The following is a 14,823-nucleotide window of genomic DNA, read 5'->3' on the forward strand; positions in this document are numbered from 1 at the left end:
CTGGGTGTGTGTCACTGCAGTGTCCTTGGCCTGCATCACTGTCTCCCCTCCCTGCCTGCCCCCAGCTGGGTCGGCGCAGCTCCGCCCTAGCGCTGCTCACACAGGGCACGCTCAGCTCCTGCTGCGGGCCCTGCTTCCTGAGACCCAGCCTGCGGACACCAGGGGCCCGCCCCGCTCCCCAGCTGCAGAGCAAGGCCTCTGTGCTGTTGAGGTGGGATTCTCTTCTGGTCCTCCTGCTTGAGGTCCCTGAAGGGACACTTGTGCACCCCTGCCCTGGCAATACCCCACCCTGCCGGCCTTGCCGGGCCCCAAGGAGCAGCCAGGCCTCGGGTGAAACCCACTCCCCCACGGGCTGGGCTCTACTCCTTGCTCCCCGAGGCTTTGCCCCATGGTGTGGCAGTGCTCCCCAAGCCTGTTCCGTCATCTGCAAAACGGACACCACCTCAGGACCCGCCTCCCGCAGTGACCACCGCAGGTCAGCCAGGCCATGAAGCACCGCACCCACAGGCTGGGTAGCCTCTCCCACCCTTGGCATCTCCGTTTGGGGCTTCATATGTGTCTTCCTCAGGGCCAGAGTCCCTCCGCTCTCCACAGGCAGCCCAGCTGACTTTGGCAGGACACCCTGCCCGTACCAGGTGCGTGGGGTTGGGGACAGATACAATGTTCGTACTGGGTGGCCACATGATCTGGTGCCTGGTGGTCCCAGGCAGTGGCTAGGGCTGGGGTCAGCACGGCTGCCCAGCACCGTTCCTGCTGGGCTCAGTGCAAGGCAGCAGATGAGGCCTTGGGCCCTGGGTGTCAGCCACACTGCCCAGACAACCAGACCCGAGGGTATCGGGCCCCACAGTCCCCTGGGAGGGCTGTCCCGGCGCACAGCCCATGGCACTGGAGAGGCCCAAGTCATGGGTAGGTGGGAGGTATCCATGAAGAACGCAGGCCTGGGTCTGGTGCCGTCCTGACCCAGAGCCCTGAGGTCCGAGCTGGCCCTTGGCTTCCTGACCCAAGCCTGAGAGCTCCGCTCCTCTGGGAGCCCTACCCTTGGACCCACTGGCTGCTTGGACACCAGCTCCCAGATGCAGGGGAAGCTGCAGGAAGGCAAAGCCAGGCATCTGCCTCACCCTGCCTGCCTCCTCGGCTGAAACAACTCTTTCCCAACAAATTTCCCCTTTATTAACTGCCTCGCGTGATACTGTTATACAACCAGGACATGGTTCAGGAATCAAGCTGTGTGGAAGCAAGCGAGCTGGGGCCTGTGAGCCACATCACCCAGAAGAGCACGGAGCCACGGGGGACGGCGCTGTGACAGAGCGTGGGCTTCCCCTCCACCAGCACACCTTGCGCCCTGGCCCCTCAGCCCTGGGGAAGCCTGGAGGCCCCCCAGCTCCAGGTAACCCTGTCTCTAGGTCCTTGGGAGCTTAGGGATCAGGGTACAGACCCAAGCCTGGCTGCGTACACGGCAGGACCTGGGCAGAGCTGAGCTAGTAAGAAAGGGACTCCCCAGTCCCCACCCTGACGAGGGATGAGCTCAGCTGGGTCCTCTCCCAGGAGGAGGCCACGGCGGGTGAGATGCTGGGCGCCGGGCCCGACCTCCTGCTCAGCTTCTGGACTCAGCCCGGGTGCTGGCGAGGACCCACGGAAGGTACTCAGCTCGGCCCCGCGGGCCCCGCTGGGGGATGCCATCCCAGACTCGGTCGGATCTGCGGGGGCCCAGGGGGAGAGGGAGCGAAGGAGTAGGGCCCGGTGGGTGGGCCAGCCCAAGGCGGCCTGGCCGTGGCACCGGCAGGCCTGAGCAGCGGGGCTCAGAGCTTGGCCTGGGGGTGGCTCTGCAGCAGAGCGCGCATGTCCAGGAGCGCCTTCTCCAGGTAGTGCGCCAGGCGGACCGCATTGGTCTCTGCGCAGCTGTTGTAGGCCGACACGGAGAAGTTGATGTGCGCCTCCATGGGGTTATAGCAGACACCGTAGCCATCTGGGACCACAGGCCCAAAGAACATGACACAGTCTGTCTTGGCAGGGACCTGAGAATGGCACAGGACCAAGGCTCTCATCCCAGCCCCATGGTGGCACCAGCCTGCCTTTCCACGTCGGCTCCCACCGTGCTCTGCCTGAGACGCCCTCTCCTCGTCTCCAGCCAACAGCTTACTCCCTCTCATTCTTTGGGGTGCAGTTCTGGTGTCACCTCCCTACAGAGACTTCCCTGACGTCCCTGAGGGGGGGCTGTCTCATTCCCTGTGCTTCCTGTCTGGACTGTGAGCCCCTGGGTGCAGGGGCAGTGGTCTGTCCCCTGCTCTACCCCAGTGCCCAGACGTTCCTTCACATCTGATCAGTGAACGAATGAAAGCAGGCAGGGGGGATCCTGACTCCTTCCCGGCCTGCCCGAGCTGCAGCGAAGCCCCCTGACCCCAGCTCCTCCTCCAGAGCTCAGCTGCTTCGGGAGCGCGCCTCTGCGCGTCACATCACCACCAAGTGACCATGTTCTGGACCTCAGCTCTACTCAGTGCAGCCTTTGTCCGGCTCCAGTTTCTAGTGGCTTCTGTTCCCTGCCACCCCAGGGCACCTAGGGCAGTGGCCCACCTGGCTGGTGGAGAGGTTGAAGTGCATGGCGATGGCGTAGGAGGTGTCCATGAAGATGTCGGGCATGCTCACCAGGTCTTCGATGGCCTGCAGCTTCAGGCCCAGGAGGTGCCGGTCGAAGGCCTCCCCACGGATGGCCTGCAGGAAGGAGAGCTGTCAGGAACAGGGGCTTCAGGCCCACGAGGCACCGCTGCCCTCCTCAGGAGCCCATGGCGGCAATGCCTCTTCCATTCACTGGCCCCTCAGACCCGTGAGACCAGGGCAGCCAAGCAGAAGAGCCCTCACTTCACAGATGGGGAAACTGAGGCCCAGGGACCCACCCAGGGAGGCAGAAAAGTGCAGCCTAAGAGCACAGGACTGCAGCTGGGTAGCCTGGCCTCATCCTGGCAGGGACCTTGGCAGGTCACTTACATCTTGGAGCCTCAGTGTCTTCATCTGTGAAATAGGGACAGTCACTAAACTCCCTTTGCGGGGCGGCAGTGAGATCTAGATAGACCTCTGCATGTGACATGGGCAAAGCCTGGCATGTACAAGCGCTGAGGGCCAGGATGGGAATCAGACCTCCACCCCTTGACTGCAGCCCAAGCTGTCAGAGGGCAGGAACCCTGCTGTCTGCCAGCCCGTGCACACCCTCAGCATCCTGGGCTCCAGGGGCATCGGGGGAGCCCTGATGACACAAGATCCAGAGGCCAACCCGGGCAGCCACTGGGCCTCGCCTTGGTTTCTCCCACTGTGAAATGGGGATGTTCAGCTTTGCTCCAAGTGCCCCAAGCCTTAGGGGAGGGGTGTCTGATGCTAAGGGGAGCAGCCATTGGCTGCAGGGATGGACAGGCAGGTGGACAGGCCAGTGGGAAATGCCCGGGTCACGCAAGCAGGGACAGGAAGGGCCGGCTCACCTGGTTGGTGTAGGCCCGGTGGGCCTGCACGGCCTTCCGCAGCAGCCCCACCTTCTGGTGCTCCTGGGCAGGGGGAGGGGACAGGGAGCTGCAGCTTCCTGTTCTTGCCACCTTCCTCAGTGGCCCACTCCCCACTCTAGATTCTGAGCTCCCTGCGACCAGGAACTGGAGCTGCCATTTCTCTGGCCAGTCCCCAGCCAAGGCCTGACACAGGGCAAGTGCTCACTGCTGATGACTGACCCTTGAACAACTCGGGTTTGAACTGTGCGGGTCCACTTAACACGTGGCTCGTTTTCAATAAATTCGACAGTACGACATGACCCGTGGTGGGTCGAACCTGCAGGTGCAGAACCACGGACACAGAGCTGACTACAAAGTTACATGTGGATTTTTGACCGTGCGGTGCCCCTATCCCCTACGTTGTTCAAGGGTCCACTGCAGTTTCCTTTTCTCTTTGGCTGAAAGAAAGCTTCACGCTGATAAATTCATGGCTCCATCTTCCCCTAGATGCCCAGTATCCACCACAGGACTGGAATACAATAGGTGCTCACTGCGTCTTGACAGAATGAGCAGGAAGGGAGAAGGCTCGAACCCAGCTCTCCCACCCTTGCCCCAGACCTCTCACCGTCACATCAGGGTTATCCATGGCCTTGACGAAGGTCAGTGAGTCCATGGAGGCCGAGCGGATGGTGTCGGTACGGCCCAGGTGAAACATGCGCAGAGAGGCACTTTCATAGGTGGCGCACGCCTGCCCGTAGATCCTGGGTGGGAGGTGGGCTGAGCACACCCCTGGCAGGTCCCCATGCCCCCGCCCCTAGGCTTCACCCCTCCTTCCTGGGGGGCGGGGCGCACCTGTAGTAGGCCAGCTGTAGTGCCATCTGGATGAAGGAGTCCGGGCTCAGCTTCTCAGACTTGGGGAAGTCCTTTCCAAAGTGGTGGAACATCAACATCGTGATGTCCAGGTCCTGGATCATGCTGGGGGTCGGGGGAGGTGGGTGAGGAGCAGACCCCTGGCAGCCTCTGCCAACCCCAGGGAGGGGCTGAGGGCAGTCTCAGAACCAGCCAGGCACGATGGCAGAGCTGACTCTCGTGCTGGCTAGAGGGGCCCGGCCCCGCCCGCCTGCCACCCCGCACTCACATGCTGAGATTCTGCTTGGCCTTCTCGATGTCGCTCTTGATCTCAGGGGTGATGTTGAACCGTAGCTTCTTGGGCATGGGCAGGGGCACCATGGGAGACCGCACGAGCTCGGGCTTCTTCCTGCATAGGACGTGGGGGTCTCAGCCTCCTGCCGGGCGTCTCGGGAGCCTGGGTCCATCCCCGGGATTAGGATGGGTCCCCGAAGCTGGCGGGGACCAGCCCAGGGAGACTCTTGGGTTTGTTCTTCTGAGAACTGTCTTCATTTCAGCTTTTAAATGGCGAAAACGGAGGAGGGGAAGGGACTTGTCCAAGGTCACAAGGCTGAGAAGTGGCAGAGCCAGAATTCAAACCCCAGTTTGATCGACTCTAAAACCCATGCCCTCTTCTGGCTTCCTCTGAAGAAACAGATTCCCAGGTATAAGGGAGAATGCCGTTGCTCCTTTGAAGGCTACTCTGTCGCCTCTGTGTCACCTGTCATCAGGAGCTGGAGAACTGGCTGGAGGATGGGCGAACCACACTCACGTGAACTCAACGACGTGGTCCACAAGGGTGACGATGGGGGGTCCCTCTGCTGCCGCATGCTCGTAAACGAGCCCACAGGAGCCGTCTTCTGCCACGATGAACTGCAGAGGAGAATGGGGACCCCGACAGCCCCAGGTCCCTGGAGCCACTCTCCGGTTGGGTCCCATGGGTAGGGCGTCCCTGAACCATCTCAAGGGGTTCTGCTGACTTATTACTGTTATTCCTAACAGCTAACACTCACTGGGGGCCTTGGAACACCTGTCCCAGGTCACGCTAAGCACATCTCGTGCTAAATAGACCTCTCCGAGTCCTCGCAACGACCCTTGCGAGTCCTACCACCCCCTTTTACAGGTACAGAGGGAAAGTCACGACCAAGGTTGTGCCACTCTGCCTGGCCCCTCTCTGATCTGCTGATGGGTATGTCGGAGGAGTGACGCGGGTTACCAGGCCAGGCCCAGTAATGACAGGCTGACTGCTGCTAAGTATAGCCCCGCCCACCTTCTGGCTTCCCCGCTGCTTTACAAGCTGGGAAGCCAGGGACTCCGGGCTCCAGGGGAGGGGCAGGAAGTCCCGGGCAGCAGTGGGCCAAGGCTGGGTGCATGCCTGGGCGGGAGCCCTGGCCCTGCCAGGTCCTCACCTGCAGCGTTTTGTCGAACCAGCGGTTGCCGCTGTTGAGCTCGCTGCCACCCCCGTGCAGCATCTGGCCAGCCACCTGGCTGCGGCGCACGTCTTCCGAGACCCGAGGCATGGGTGCGTCCAGGCACACGGTGAAGATGCTCTTCTGAATGGAGTGCACTGACTCCCGGTTCACCTTGTCTGTGGGGATGTGTGTGCGCGTGTGTGTGCGGTGGCGTGGGGGCCAGGCCTGGGGAGGCCTCCGGAGCTTCACTTGGCAGGGGCCTGCGGCCCCACGGCACCCCGTGAGGCAGGGCTAACACCTGACCCACTTCAGAAAGGAGGAAACAGGAGCCCAGGTCACGCAGAGAGCCGTTGAGGCCGTCGGGGATCCGACCTGGGGGCTGACTCTGGGGACAGTGCTCCTGACCAGCACGGGGTTTGGAGGGAAGGTGGAGGCGGGCTCCTCGGCCAGAGGACTTGCATTCTCACGGCAACTGGCTACTTAATAGAAAGAATAAACTAACTGGACCCAACCGCACTGCAGTTTCCTCTTCCATGGAATGGGGCCAACAGCACCCGCTATGAGTTGAGAGGATTCAGTGAGACACGTGGCTGCCCAGGGCCTGGTGTGGGCCTCCCCTCCCATCCCAGGGGTACCTTTGATGAGGGTGCTGTATGCCTTGGCCCAGGAGTTACGGTGGTTGGAGGTGAGGATGCCCACAGGCTCTTTGTTGGTTTGCAGTGATGAGTTCCAGATCTTCTCCAGCTGCATGAAGATCTGATCCGAGGTCAGGGGCGTCCCATCGCTATGGTACACATCCAACTCAAAAAACTGTCCGGGCACAGGCAGGTGGAGAGAAGGCGGTTCGTGGGAGCCTCAGATGGGCAGCAGTCACCTCCCAGCATAGCCTCCTCCTGGCCTGGGCAGCCCAGCTGAGAGGATGGCGTCAGGCCGAGGGCGAGGAGATGGGAGGAGGTCCCTGCACTGCTCTCCCCAGGCTGGCCAGGCCCATAGCCCTTCCTGGCCTCCCCCAGGCCGGGGCCTGGCTGGACACCCAGGGCAGAGAGAGGCCCAGGGCCTAACTGTTCCGGGGGCACATGGGCAGGTGTGTTGGGGAAGCTGACTCTCGGCCCCGCCCCTCTCCTCTGGGCAACCGAGCGCAGGGGGCGGGGGGGGGGGGGGGGGGGGGGGGGGCTAAGGCTGCGGGGGCCCACCCACTTGGTAGTTGTGCACCACGGTGACGTGCATGGGTGGCTTCTTGGTCTTGCTGAAGTTGGTGACCGAATCCTGCTTGGGGCCCGGCACGCGGCAGGAGGACAGGATCTGATAGTACTGGTTCATGCACAGCGGCTTTCCCCCCAGGTACTCCACGGGCAGGGTCTCGCTGCAGGGGCAGAGGGACAGGGAGGAAGGCGGGACCCACAGGGAGCTGCTGGCTATGGCTGCGGGCTTGGTCAGGCAGTGGGGCTCACACAAGCAGTGTTGGGCCCCTTCGTGTCCCCCCGCTCCCTCAGCGTGAGGTCGGTTGCAGGGGGGCCTGTTGGAGCCCGACTGGGTCAGGAGGCCTGACATCCACCCTGCTCGTGAGTCACCCTGGAAACTCCCTTCTCCTCTCTGGGCTTCAGTTTGCCACAGGGAAGATGAAGCAGCAAGTCGACCCCGGGGGGGGTGGAGGGGGTGGGGGGGGCGGGGTCCCCTTTGGCTGGCTGGGACGCCAATTCCAGGGCTCTCTTGGAATAGGACCACCCGGAGGAGGTCACGGCGGCTGGAGCGGAGGACCCAGGTCTGTCTCCGCAGCCCCTAAAGAGGCTGGGTCAACAGGAAGTGAAAGTGACTGAGCTCTGGGCCTGCTCAGCACCCCGGCAGGGGGTGCGGGGTGTGGGGAGGGGGCTCCGGTTTAGGGTAGGGCGGGGCCGGCTGGAGGGGCTGTGGCAAGTAGGCAGTCAAGGTGGGAGGAGACAGGGTGGGGGCGGGGGCACTCACTGGTCAATCCTGGCCTTGAAATCCAACACACCCTCGATTAATTTGGCAGCGAACCTGGAGGGACCAGTTAGAGATCAGAAGGCTGTGTGGACACCCAGAAGGAGGTCCCTGGGTCAGAGAAGCCAGGGTGATGGGCGCAGCCTAGTCCAGGGAAGCGACCTACTCCCTTCCTCCTCTCTCCTGCTTACAGAGAGCCTGAAGGAGTTCAAGTGCAGAACCTGCGTTCCAGTCCCAGCCCACGTAGTCTCTAGGGAAAGGGATTAGGGAGATGCACGGCCAAGCGCCTGGCAGGAACAGCAGCATGATCATGGCTGGGTTATGAGTCAGTGCCCTCTGACTCCACCCGCAGGGGGCCTGAGGCCCTGATCCACAGCCTGGAGTCTGGAAGGCCGTCACCCGCTCTGAAGCATCAGTTATGGAGGGACCTAGGACTGTGGGGGTAGGGGAAGGGTGAATGGGAGGGCAGTGGCGTGACGTGTTCCCCTCTCCTAGATCCCTTCCTGTTTCTGGGCCTCTGTGTCCCCCAGGCCACCTTGCTCATCCTGCCCTTCATCCCTGGACTGTCTGGGCCATATCAACCATGCCCAAAGCCTGGGGGTGCTCCTGGCCTCCAACATGGGGCCCACTGGCTAGAGTTCCTGGGCCTGAACCCCTGGCCCTTCCTGGGGTGCCCTGATCCCTTTAAGAGAAGCAGTGATAGCCGTGAGTGTCTAGTCCTTGGGCAGGAGATCCTCGTCACTGGTATTTTTACCCCTGGTAGGACTGGAACAGAGGCCAAGGCAAAGTGACATGGCCAAATGTGGAAAGGGGATTGTGTACAAAGGTCACCCCTGTGGCCAGCGGAGGAGAGCAGGAAGGAGTGGTGAAGTGCCAGAACTGGGGTGAGGGGTAGTCTCAGGTTTAGCAGGAGGGAGGGGCCCTAGTCTGCAGTTTGGTGGTTAACAGTTATGAAGCTTTGGAGCCAGGAAGATCCTGCTTCCTGTCTGGGTCAGCCAATCCTGAAAGGTGCCTTGAGCAGGTGCCTTCACTGCTCTGATCCTGTTTCCGTACCTGTAAAACAGGGATGACATTCCCTACTTCCTAAGGCTGTTTGTGGGGATGAAAGATAACAGGGCCGGGGCCCTTCCGATCTTCCAGCAGAAAGCCCAGAGCCCCACGCCCACCTTGGCCACTCACCTGAGCTGGCCCTGCCGATCCACAAAGTCTTGCCTGGGCAGCACCAAACCAGGGCTGGAATAGATGACTACGGGCTGGCGGTACTGGAGATAGGCTGTTTTAAGCCACCAGTCGGACAGCTGGGGGAAGGACCAGAGCCTGTGAGGAGGGGTGCACGGGGACCAGGTTGCCCCTTCCCCACCAGGGCCAGTGGACCTGGCTGGGCATCCTCTGTCCCCTCTAGGGAGCACAGATTCTCAAAGTGAATGCTGAGATCCAGACCCCGCCCAATCCCTTAAACCCAGCAGCATCCCATCATCCTCCCTTTAGATGGAGCCAATCAGCATTAGCGAGGGAAATCAGGCAACACTGCCGAGAAGAAAAGACTGGCAGGAAACCTGGGGTGGGGGGAAGAACAGAGGCGGAAATATCAACCATTTTTCCTTATCTTACATGTTTCAGGTCAATGATTTTAATACTTTTAGAAATAAAAACGTCTGTCTAAGAGACAAAGGAAAACAGAGAAAGCTATATAAAAATAAAGTCTGATGAATGAGTTTTTGCCCATCTCAGGTAGGTACTGTCCAGGTAGGCAGGAGCCCGGGGTTCAGAAGAGCCCTCAGGAATCCTGGTCCTCTGTGGCCTCAGTTTTGTTGCTGTCATACTAGGGAATGGACACCCACTTGGATCTCAAGGTCAGGGTAATTTGGGGAGCTCACTGTAAAGACAAATCATTGCACTAGTGACAAGATGTAGGTGACACGCTGCGTCTCCACTGGGCTGGCCGTCCTCCGCCCAGGGCAGGGTATCTCTGGGGACTAGCCACGGACATGCTGCTAAAGGCTCCTGTCTTGGGACAACCAGGTGCCTGTCACCCTTGTACCTTAGGTGCTGATGGCAACATCGCCCCCACTACACACTCCCCCAAGCACAGGCCCAATGTGCCTTTTTGTGGCAGGTCCCTCAATCCCTGGAGACCCAGGCGCCACCGTGCTTCCGCATCCCATCTTAAACAGCACTGGGACGTGCCTCTTCACCACACAGACTCCCCTTCGGAAACTGCTGGCCTTGGGCCCCTGGCAAGGGGTGAAGGAGGACAACGTGCCCGGGTGGCACAGCAGGCCAGTGGGCGACTGCTGTCTGCTGATTTGCGACCTGGAGACATGGCCCCTGATCAGCCAGGCCCTCCTGTCTAACTCGGAGCCTCCTGGAGAGCTGCTGTGTGCCTCTGGGATTTCAGTCTATCTCTCTGGGCCTCAGTTTCCTCATCTGTAGATCAGGGAGGGGCAGATAGGAACTCCCTCCCCTTGAGGACAGCCGGGCTGGGCTGGCCTTTAGCCAGGAGCCCTCACGTCACCAAGGACCTCAGAGCCTCTGACCCGAGCTCAAGGGGAGATCCTATAGATGTGGGCATTCCCTCAGTGAGAATCTGCTGGGCAGTGGTAAAGCCCCTTAAGAGCCCTGTGAGTGGAGAGGGGGTGGTGCCCCCAGCCCTTTAGCCAGCAGATTCTGTCTGAAGCAGTAGTTCTGGGCTAAAGAAAGTTGGAAAACTGCCAGGTCTCAGACTTGCTGAGACCCTGATTCCAGGGTCCAAGGCCCTGACCCGCTAAGGCTCATCTGTGCCCTCCGCCAGCTGATGACTCCCACCTCCTCTGTGCAGCCCCCACCCTTCCACCCGCTCCCTCACAGCGCCCCTCACGTTGTAGGGCCAGACCTGGCTCTGGTCCTCTCCTACACACCCGCTTCTCCCTCATTCACCCCTCTCTCAACACATTCCCCTTTGCTTCACCCACACAGTTGCTTTAGGACAGGACTGTCCACCCCCGAAATATACCCTGGACCAAATGACTTCCCACCCTCTCCCCACCGGGCTCCCTGTCCCAGCCTGCTTCCCTCCCAGCAGCAGGGCAGTCCTCTCTAACTTCACGTTGAGGTGTAGGATGCGCACAGACAAGGGCCCGGGGCATCTGCATGCGCTGAACACAACTTTGTGACAGACGGAGACACAGGACCAGGACAACGAGTCACCGTCAATATAATCACCCTGCAGCCCCCTCCCACTGAGCTCAAGTCCAAGTGCCCAACTCTCCTGGGGGCCCCGCCCTGCCCTTGCACTCCACTCTAGCCTCTGTCCCCGAACGCGCGAGCTGTTGCCACCTTTGCCCGTGCTGTTCCCTCTGTCTGTCTCAGACCCAACACCGCCTCCTCCCTGCCCTCTCTGCCCCTTCAGCATGAAGACGCTACTGTTCTCCACTCTCACTCTCACATGGTCCTTTTTATTTCTATAGAACGTCACTGCCTGAGAAGACCTCGTCCACTTGCGTGTGTCCTCTTCCTGCCCTACTTGAATGTCAGTTCCTGCAGGCTGCTGACGGCGCCCCTCTTGCTCTCCCAGCACCCTGCCTGGTGCCGGGCACAGAGTAAGTGCTCAAGAAACTCTGTGGTGCAAATGGATGCACCAGAACAGCCCGTACTGGAAAATCTGGGGTGTGCAGCCAGCAACAGGCCACAGGAGGGACGACCCAGAGTCTCTGGGTGGGGGGTGCCCTGTTCCCCTAACCCTGCACGCGATTCAAGGGGACTGGTGTGCCCCTGCCTTCTCACTCACCCAGTTCTCCATCTTCCTGGCCCTGCGCTCCAGCCCCTTCTGCAGGCGCTCCCCTACGCCCCCCGCGGTCTGAAACTCTTCCACCAGCTGCTTGGTTTGGGCCCACTCCTCCTCGCTCACGATGGGCTGCAGCGCCTTGAGATAATGGTCCAGGGTCTGCTGGAGCGGGGGCACGGGCAGCCGGGGTAGCGAGTCCTGGTGTGTCTTAAAGCGACTGGAGACCGTCATCATGGAGGAGGGCTTGAGGAAGCCCAGGGGCTTCACCTGCAGGCAGCAGAACACCCCACTCATTCTCGCGCCGGCTCTGGGAGGCCCTGGCAACCCCAAAGCCGAAGTCCTGGGCACTTCTGTGCCCACTCCTGGGGACAGAGACGGCCTCTTGGGTGGTGACTGCCCTGGTTTCCCAGCTCTCCAGCTGTAGGTGTCTCTACCTCTTAGGAGCCAGGAGATGTAAGTAGGGATGGAGGAGGGTGGGGAGTGGCCACTGATCTTGGCAACACTCAGAGGAACTGAGTCAGGATGAATGGCACCTACTGGGGGTGGCAGAGCTCAGAGGGACCTCTCACCTATTGGATGCACAGGGCCCCACCTTTCTCACCCTGGGGGTGGCAGAGCTCAGAGGGACCTCTCACTTATCGGATGCACAGGGCCCCACCTTTCTCACCCTGGGACGATGAGCCAGCCAGCAGTGAGGTGACCACTCCCTCCCGGAGGTCCCCACCTCCTTTTCTCCCATCCTTACCAGGTGGAGACATGGGAGGAAAGAAGAGAAAATCAGATAGGGCCAGACGACGACATTACCTCTGGGTGAGGGCGAGGTCTTGGGCTTTTTCCTGTCTGTGGGGTGGGGACAGGGGTGGCATGGGGGCAGCGCTGTGCCAAGAGGGAGCTGAGTGGCCTGGCAAGGAGGGTGAGAGCTGACAGAGAGAGAGAGTCTGGAGACTCTGGAGGCGGACAGAAAGAGAGACAGGAGGGTCCAAGGCTGCTGGCAGCAGTGGGCAGGCAAGCGGCAGAGGCTCCGTTTCATACCTTCTCTTTCTGCTGCCCGTCCTCCATGGCAGGACTGAGGTTCTGAGCCCTGTCTGTCTGCCTTGGGCTGGATCTCTAAGCCTAACTGTGCTACCAAGTGGGTGAGCAGAACCTAGCAAGAGGCAGCCACTTGCCCGGGCTGGAAAGAAAAGACAAGAGCCAAGATTCAGGGGGAGGCAGAGGGGGCAGCGGCGATGGCTACAGCAGCTGTGGTGGCATCTGGGGTTATGGCTGTCCCAGGAGCAGCTGTTCCACCCTCTTGAACTTCCAGAAGTGGAGGAATGGGGAGGAGGTGAGAGGGCTGGTGGTGTGCACTGGAGTAGAAGGAAACCTGGAAAACTTTTCCCTTTCTTCCCTGGATGGGCCCAATGCCAAGGAGGCAGGCCAAGAGGTTTTAAAAATGCACCTGTCAGAATCTGCATAGGTGTTTTTGATGAGGGACAACTTGGCTGGAGGACAGAAACTGCTTGGCCGCTGAGGTTAAACTACAACCCTGAATATAGTCCTGAAAATAGGGGTTGGTGCAAAGGAGCAGACACTGGGAAGGGAGTGTAAATGGACATTTCTCTCCAAAACTCTTGGGGCCCTTCTGGGCCACCCTTCCACCAAAGCCTGGTTCTCTTGAGTTGTGGCTCATTCAGCTGGGGGTTACGAGACCTTTGGGCATTAAAAATAAACCAGAGGGCTTCCCTGGTGGCACAGTGGTTGAGAGTCCGCCTGCCGATGCAGGGGACACGGGTTCGTGTCCCGGTCTGAGAAGATCCCCCATGCCACGGAGCGGCTGAGCCCGTGAGCCATGGCCACTGCGCCTGCGCTCCACAACAGGAGAGGCCACAACAGTGAGAGGCCCGCGTACCGCAAAAAAATAAAATAAAATAAACCAGGGACTTCCCTGGTGGTGCAGTGGAAAGGACTCCGAGTTCCCAATGCAGGGGACCCGAGTTTGATCCCTGGTCCGGGAACTGGATCCCACGTGCATGCTGCAACTAAAGAGTCCGAGTGCCGCGACTAAGACCCAGTGCAGACAAATAAATACATAACCCAAAACAGAGAATGCTGGCTTTGCGATTGGACTAGATTTGAGTCCAGGGGAGGCTGGCCAAGTCTCCCCTTGCCTCAGTTTTCCTGGCAGTACAGTGATCAGGCCATTTAGCAGGTCCTAGAATATGACCCAGAGGCCATCTGTGGGATGGGAACAGAGCTCAGGTGGCAGTGGCAAGGATGAGATGGAGCTCTGAGGTCCTGGAAAATCTGGAAAAGCCTCTGGGCAGGTGCATGGGTACCTCAGCCCTCTGGGCCTGGCAGTGTCTGAATACCCTTCTTGGCCCAGACAGAGGGAGATACAAACAGAGATATACTTGGAGTAGAAAGGAAAGGAATCCAAGTCAGGATAGCAGCACTACCTGCTCCAAGCTGCCCCCCGGGGGAAGATTGGGGGTAGGGGTGGAGGCATGGGGGTGTGCAGTTGTTAATCAAGTTGGGCGAGTGACTGGTGGAGAGGGAGGGCATGGGGCTACCACCTGCTGCCTTCTGCCAGTTCTGAGGACTTTCTGAGCAGCCCAGCTTGATGCCCTCACTGAAGTGTCTCTGGCCACACACAATACCCCAGGGGCCATTTGATAAGCCCGGGGAAGGTGACCAGCTGGATGGGGTTGGAGACGTGGCTCTGGCCTGGGAAGAAATGGCTCGGGCTGAGCGTGCGACAGGTGTGTGAGGCAGAGAATAACCGTGAGAAGACACTCCTGGTTTCTCCGCTCCTTGGCTCCGGGCCTAAGGTGGAGGTGCTGCCCGAAGCCAGGGTCCTTACTGTGTCTGCCGGGTCTTTGGAATTTGGCGCCACAGAGCGTGGCTTCTATCTAGCCTCTGACCTTAAGCCTCAGTTTCCCCCTCTGACAAGCGGAGTTAGCCCACCTGCCGACCCCGGCCCAGCAGCTGCTGGTGAGGCTGGACTGCAGGCACCGGGCCGCGGCGCCTTGACGGCCGGTTTTCCCACTCGGGCGTAGCTGCGCTGCTGGCCCGGTATGCGGCCCGCCCGCCCGCCCGGTCCAGGGCCCGCTAGGCCGGCTTCCCGGCCGCACTCACCACGGTCCTGGCAGCGAAGGCCAACATCTCTGCGGCCCGCCCGCGGACACACGGTCCGCTCCGTCCCCCGCGCTGGGCAAAGTCCGCGCCGCCGCCGTGGATGGGTTCCCGCTAGAGCCTCCGGGCCAAGGTCGTCGAGTCACTGCCGCCAGCCGGTAGAGGCGGCCCCGCGCCCACCCACCGGGCCGGGCAGGCGGCCCGGGGTAGGCGGACTCCCGGG

General features: G+C 60.8%; 1 protein-coding gene across 3 annotated transcripts; it reads right to left on the bottom strand.

The window, feature by feature from the left end:
* Nucleotides 1-1,151: 1,151 nt before the first annotated feature.
* Nucleotides 1,152-14,746, bottom strand: CRAT (carnitine O-acetyltransferase). 3 transcript variants are annotated; one of them, XM_065878504.1, is made up of 14 exons: nt 14,604-14,746; nt 11,493-11,756; nt 8,906-9,024; nt 7,730-7,783; nt 6,965-7,130; nt 6,403-6,577; nt 5,765-5,943; nt 5,128-5,228; nt 4,606-4,725; nt 4,320-4,442; nt 4,093-4,228; nt 3,468-3,530; nt 2,572-2,709; nt 1,152-2,015 (listed from the first exon to the last, which is right to left on the bottom strand). In XM_065878504.1, the coding sequence occupies exons 1-14, from the start codon at nt 14,628-14,630 to the stop codon at nt 1,800-1,802; spliced, it is 1,881 nt and encodes a 626-aa protein (XP_065734576.1). In that variant the 5' UTR covers nt 14,631-14,746; the 3' UTR covers nt 1,152-1,799. The 3 variants fall into 3 exon arrangements, with proteins under 3 accessions (XP_065734576.1, XP_065734579.1, XP_065734578.1); XM_065878507.1 differs by having other exon boundaries at nt 1,800-2,015; nt 11,613-11,756; nt 14,604-14,630; XM_065878506.1 differs by having other exon boundaries at nt 1,800-2,015; nt 2,644-2,709; nt 14,604-14,630.
* Between the last annotated feature and the right edge of the window lie 77 nt (nt 14,747-14,823).

The sequence above is a fragment of the Phocoena phocoena genome, chromosome 6, assembly GCF_963924675.1.
Source record: "Phocoena phocoena chromosome 6, mPhoPho1.1, whole genome shotgun sequence".
Lineage (NCBI taxonomy): Eukaryota > Metazoa > Chordata > Mammalia > Artiodactyla > Phocoenidae > Phocoena > Phocoena phocoena.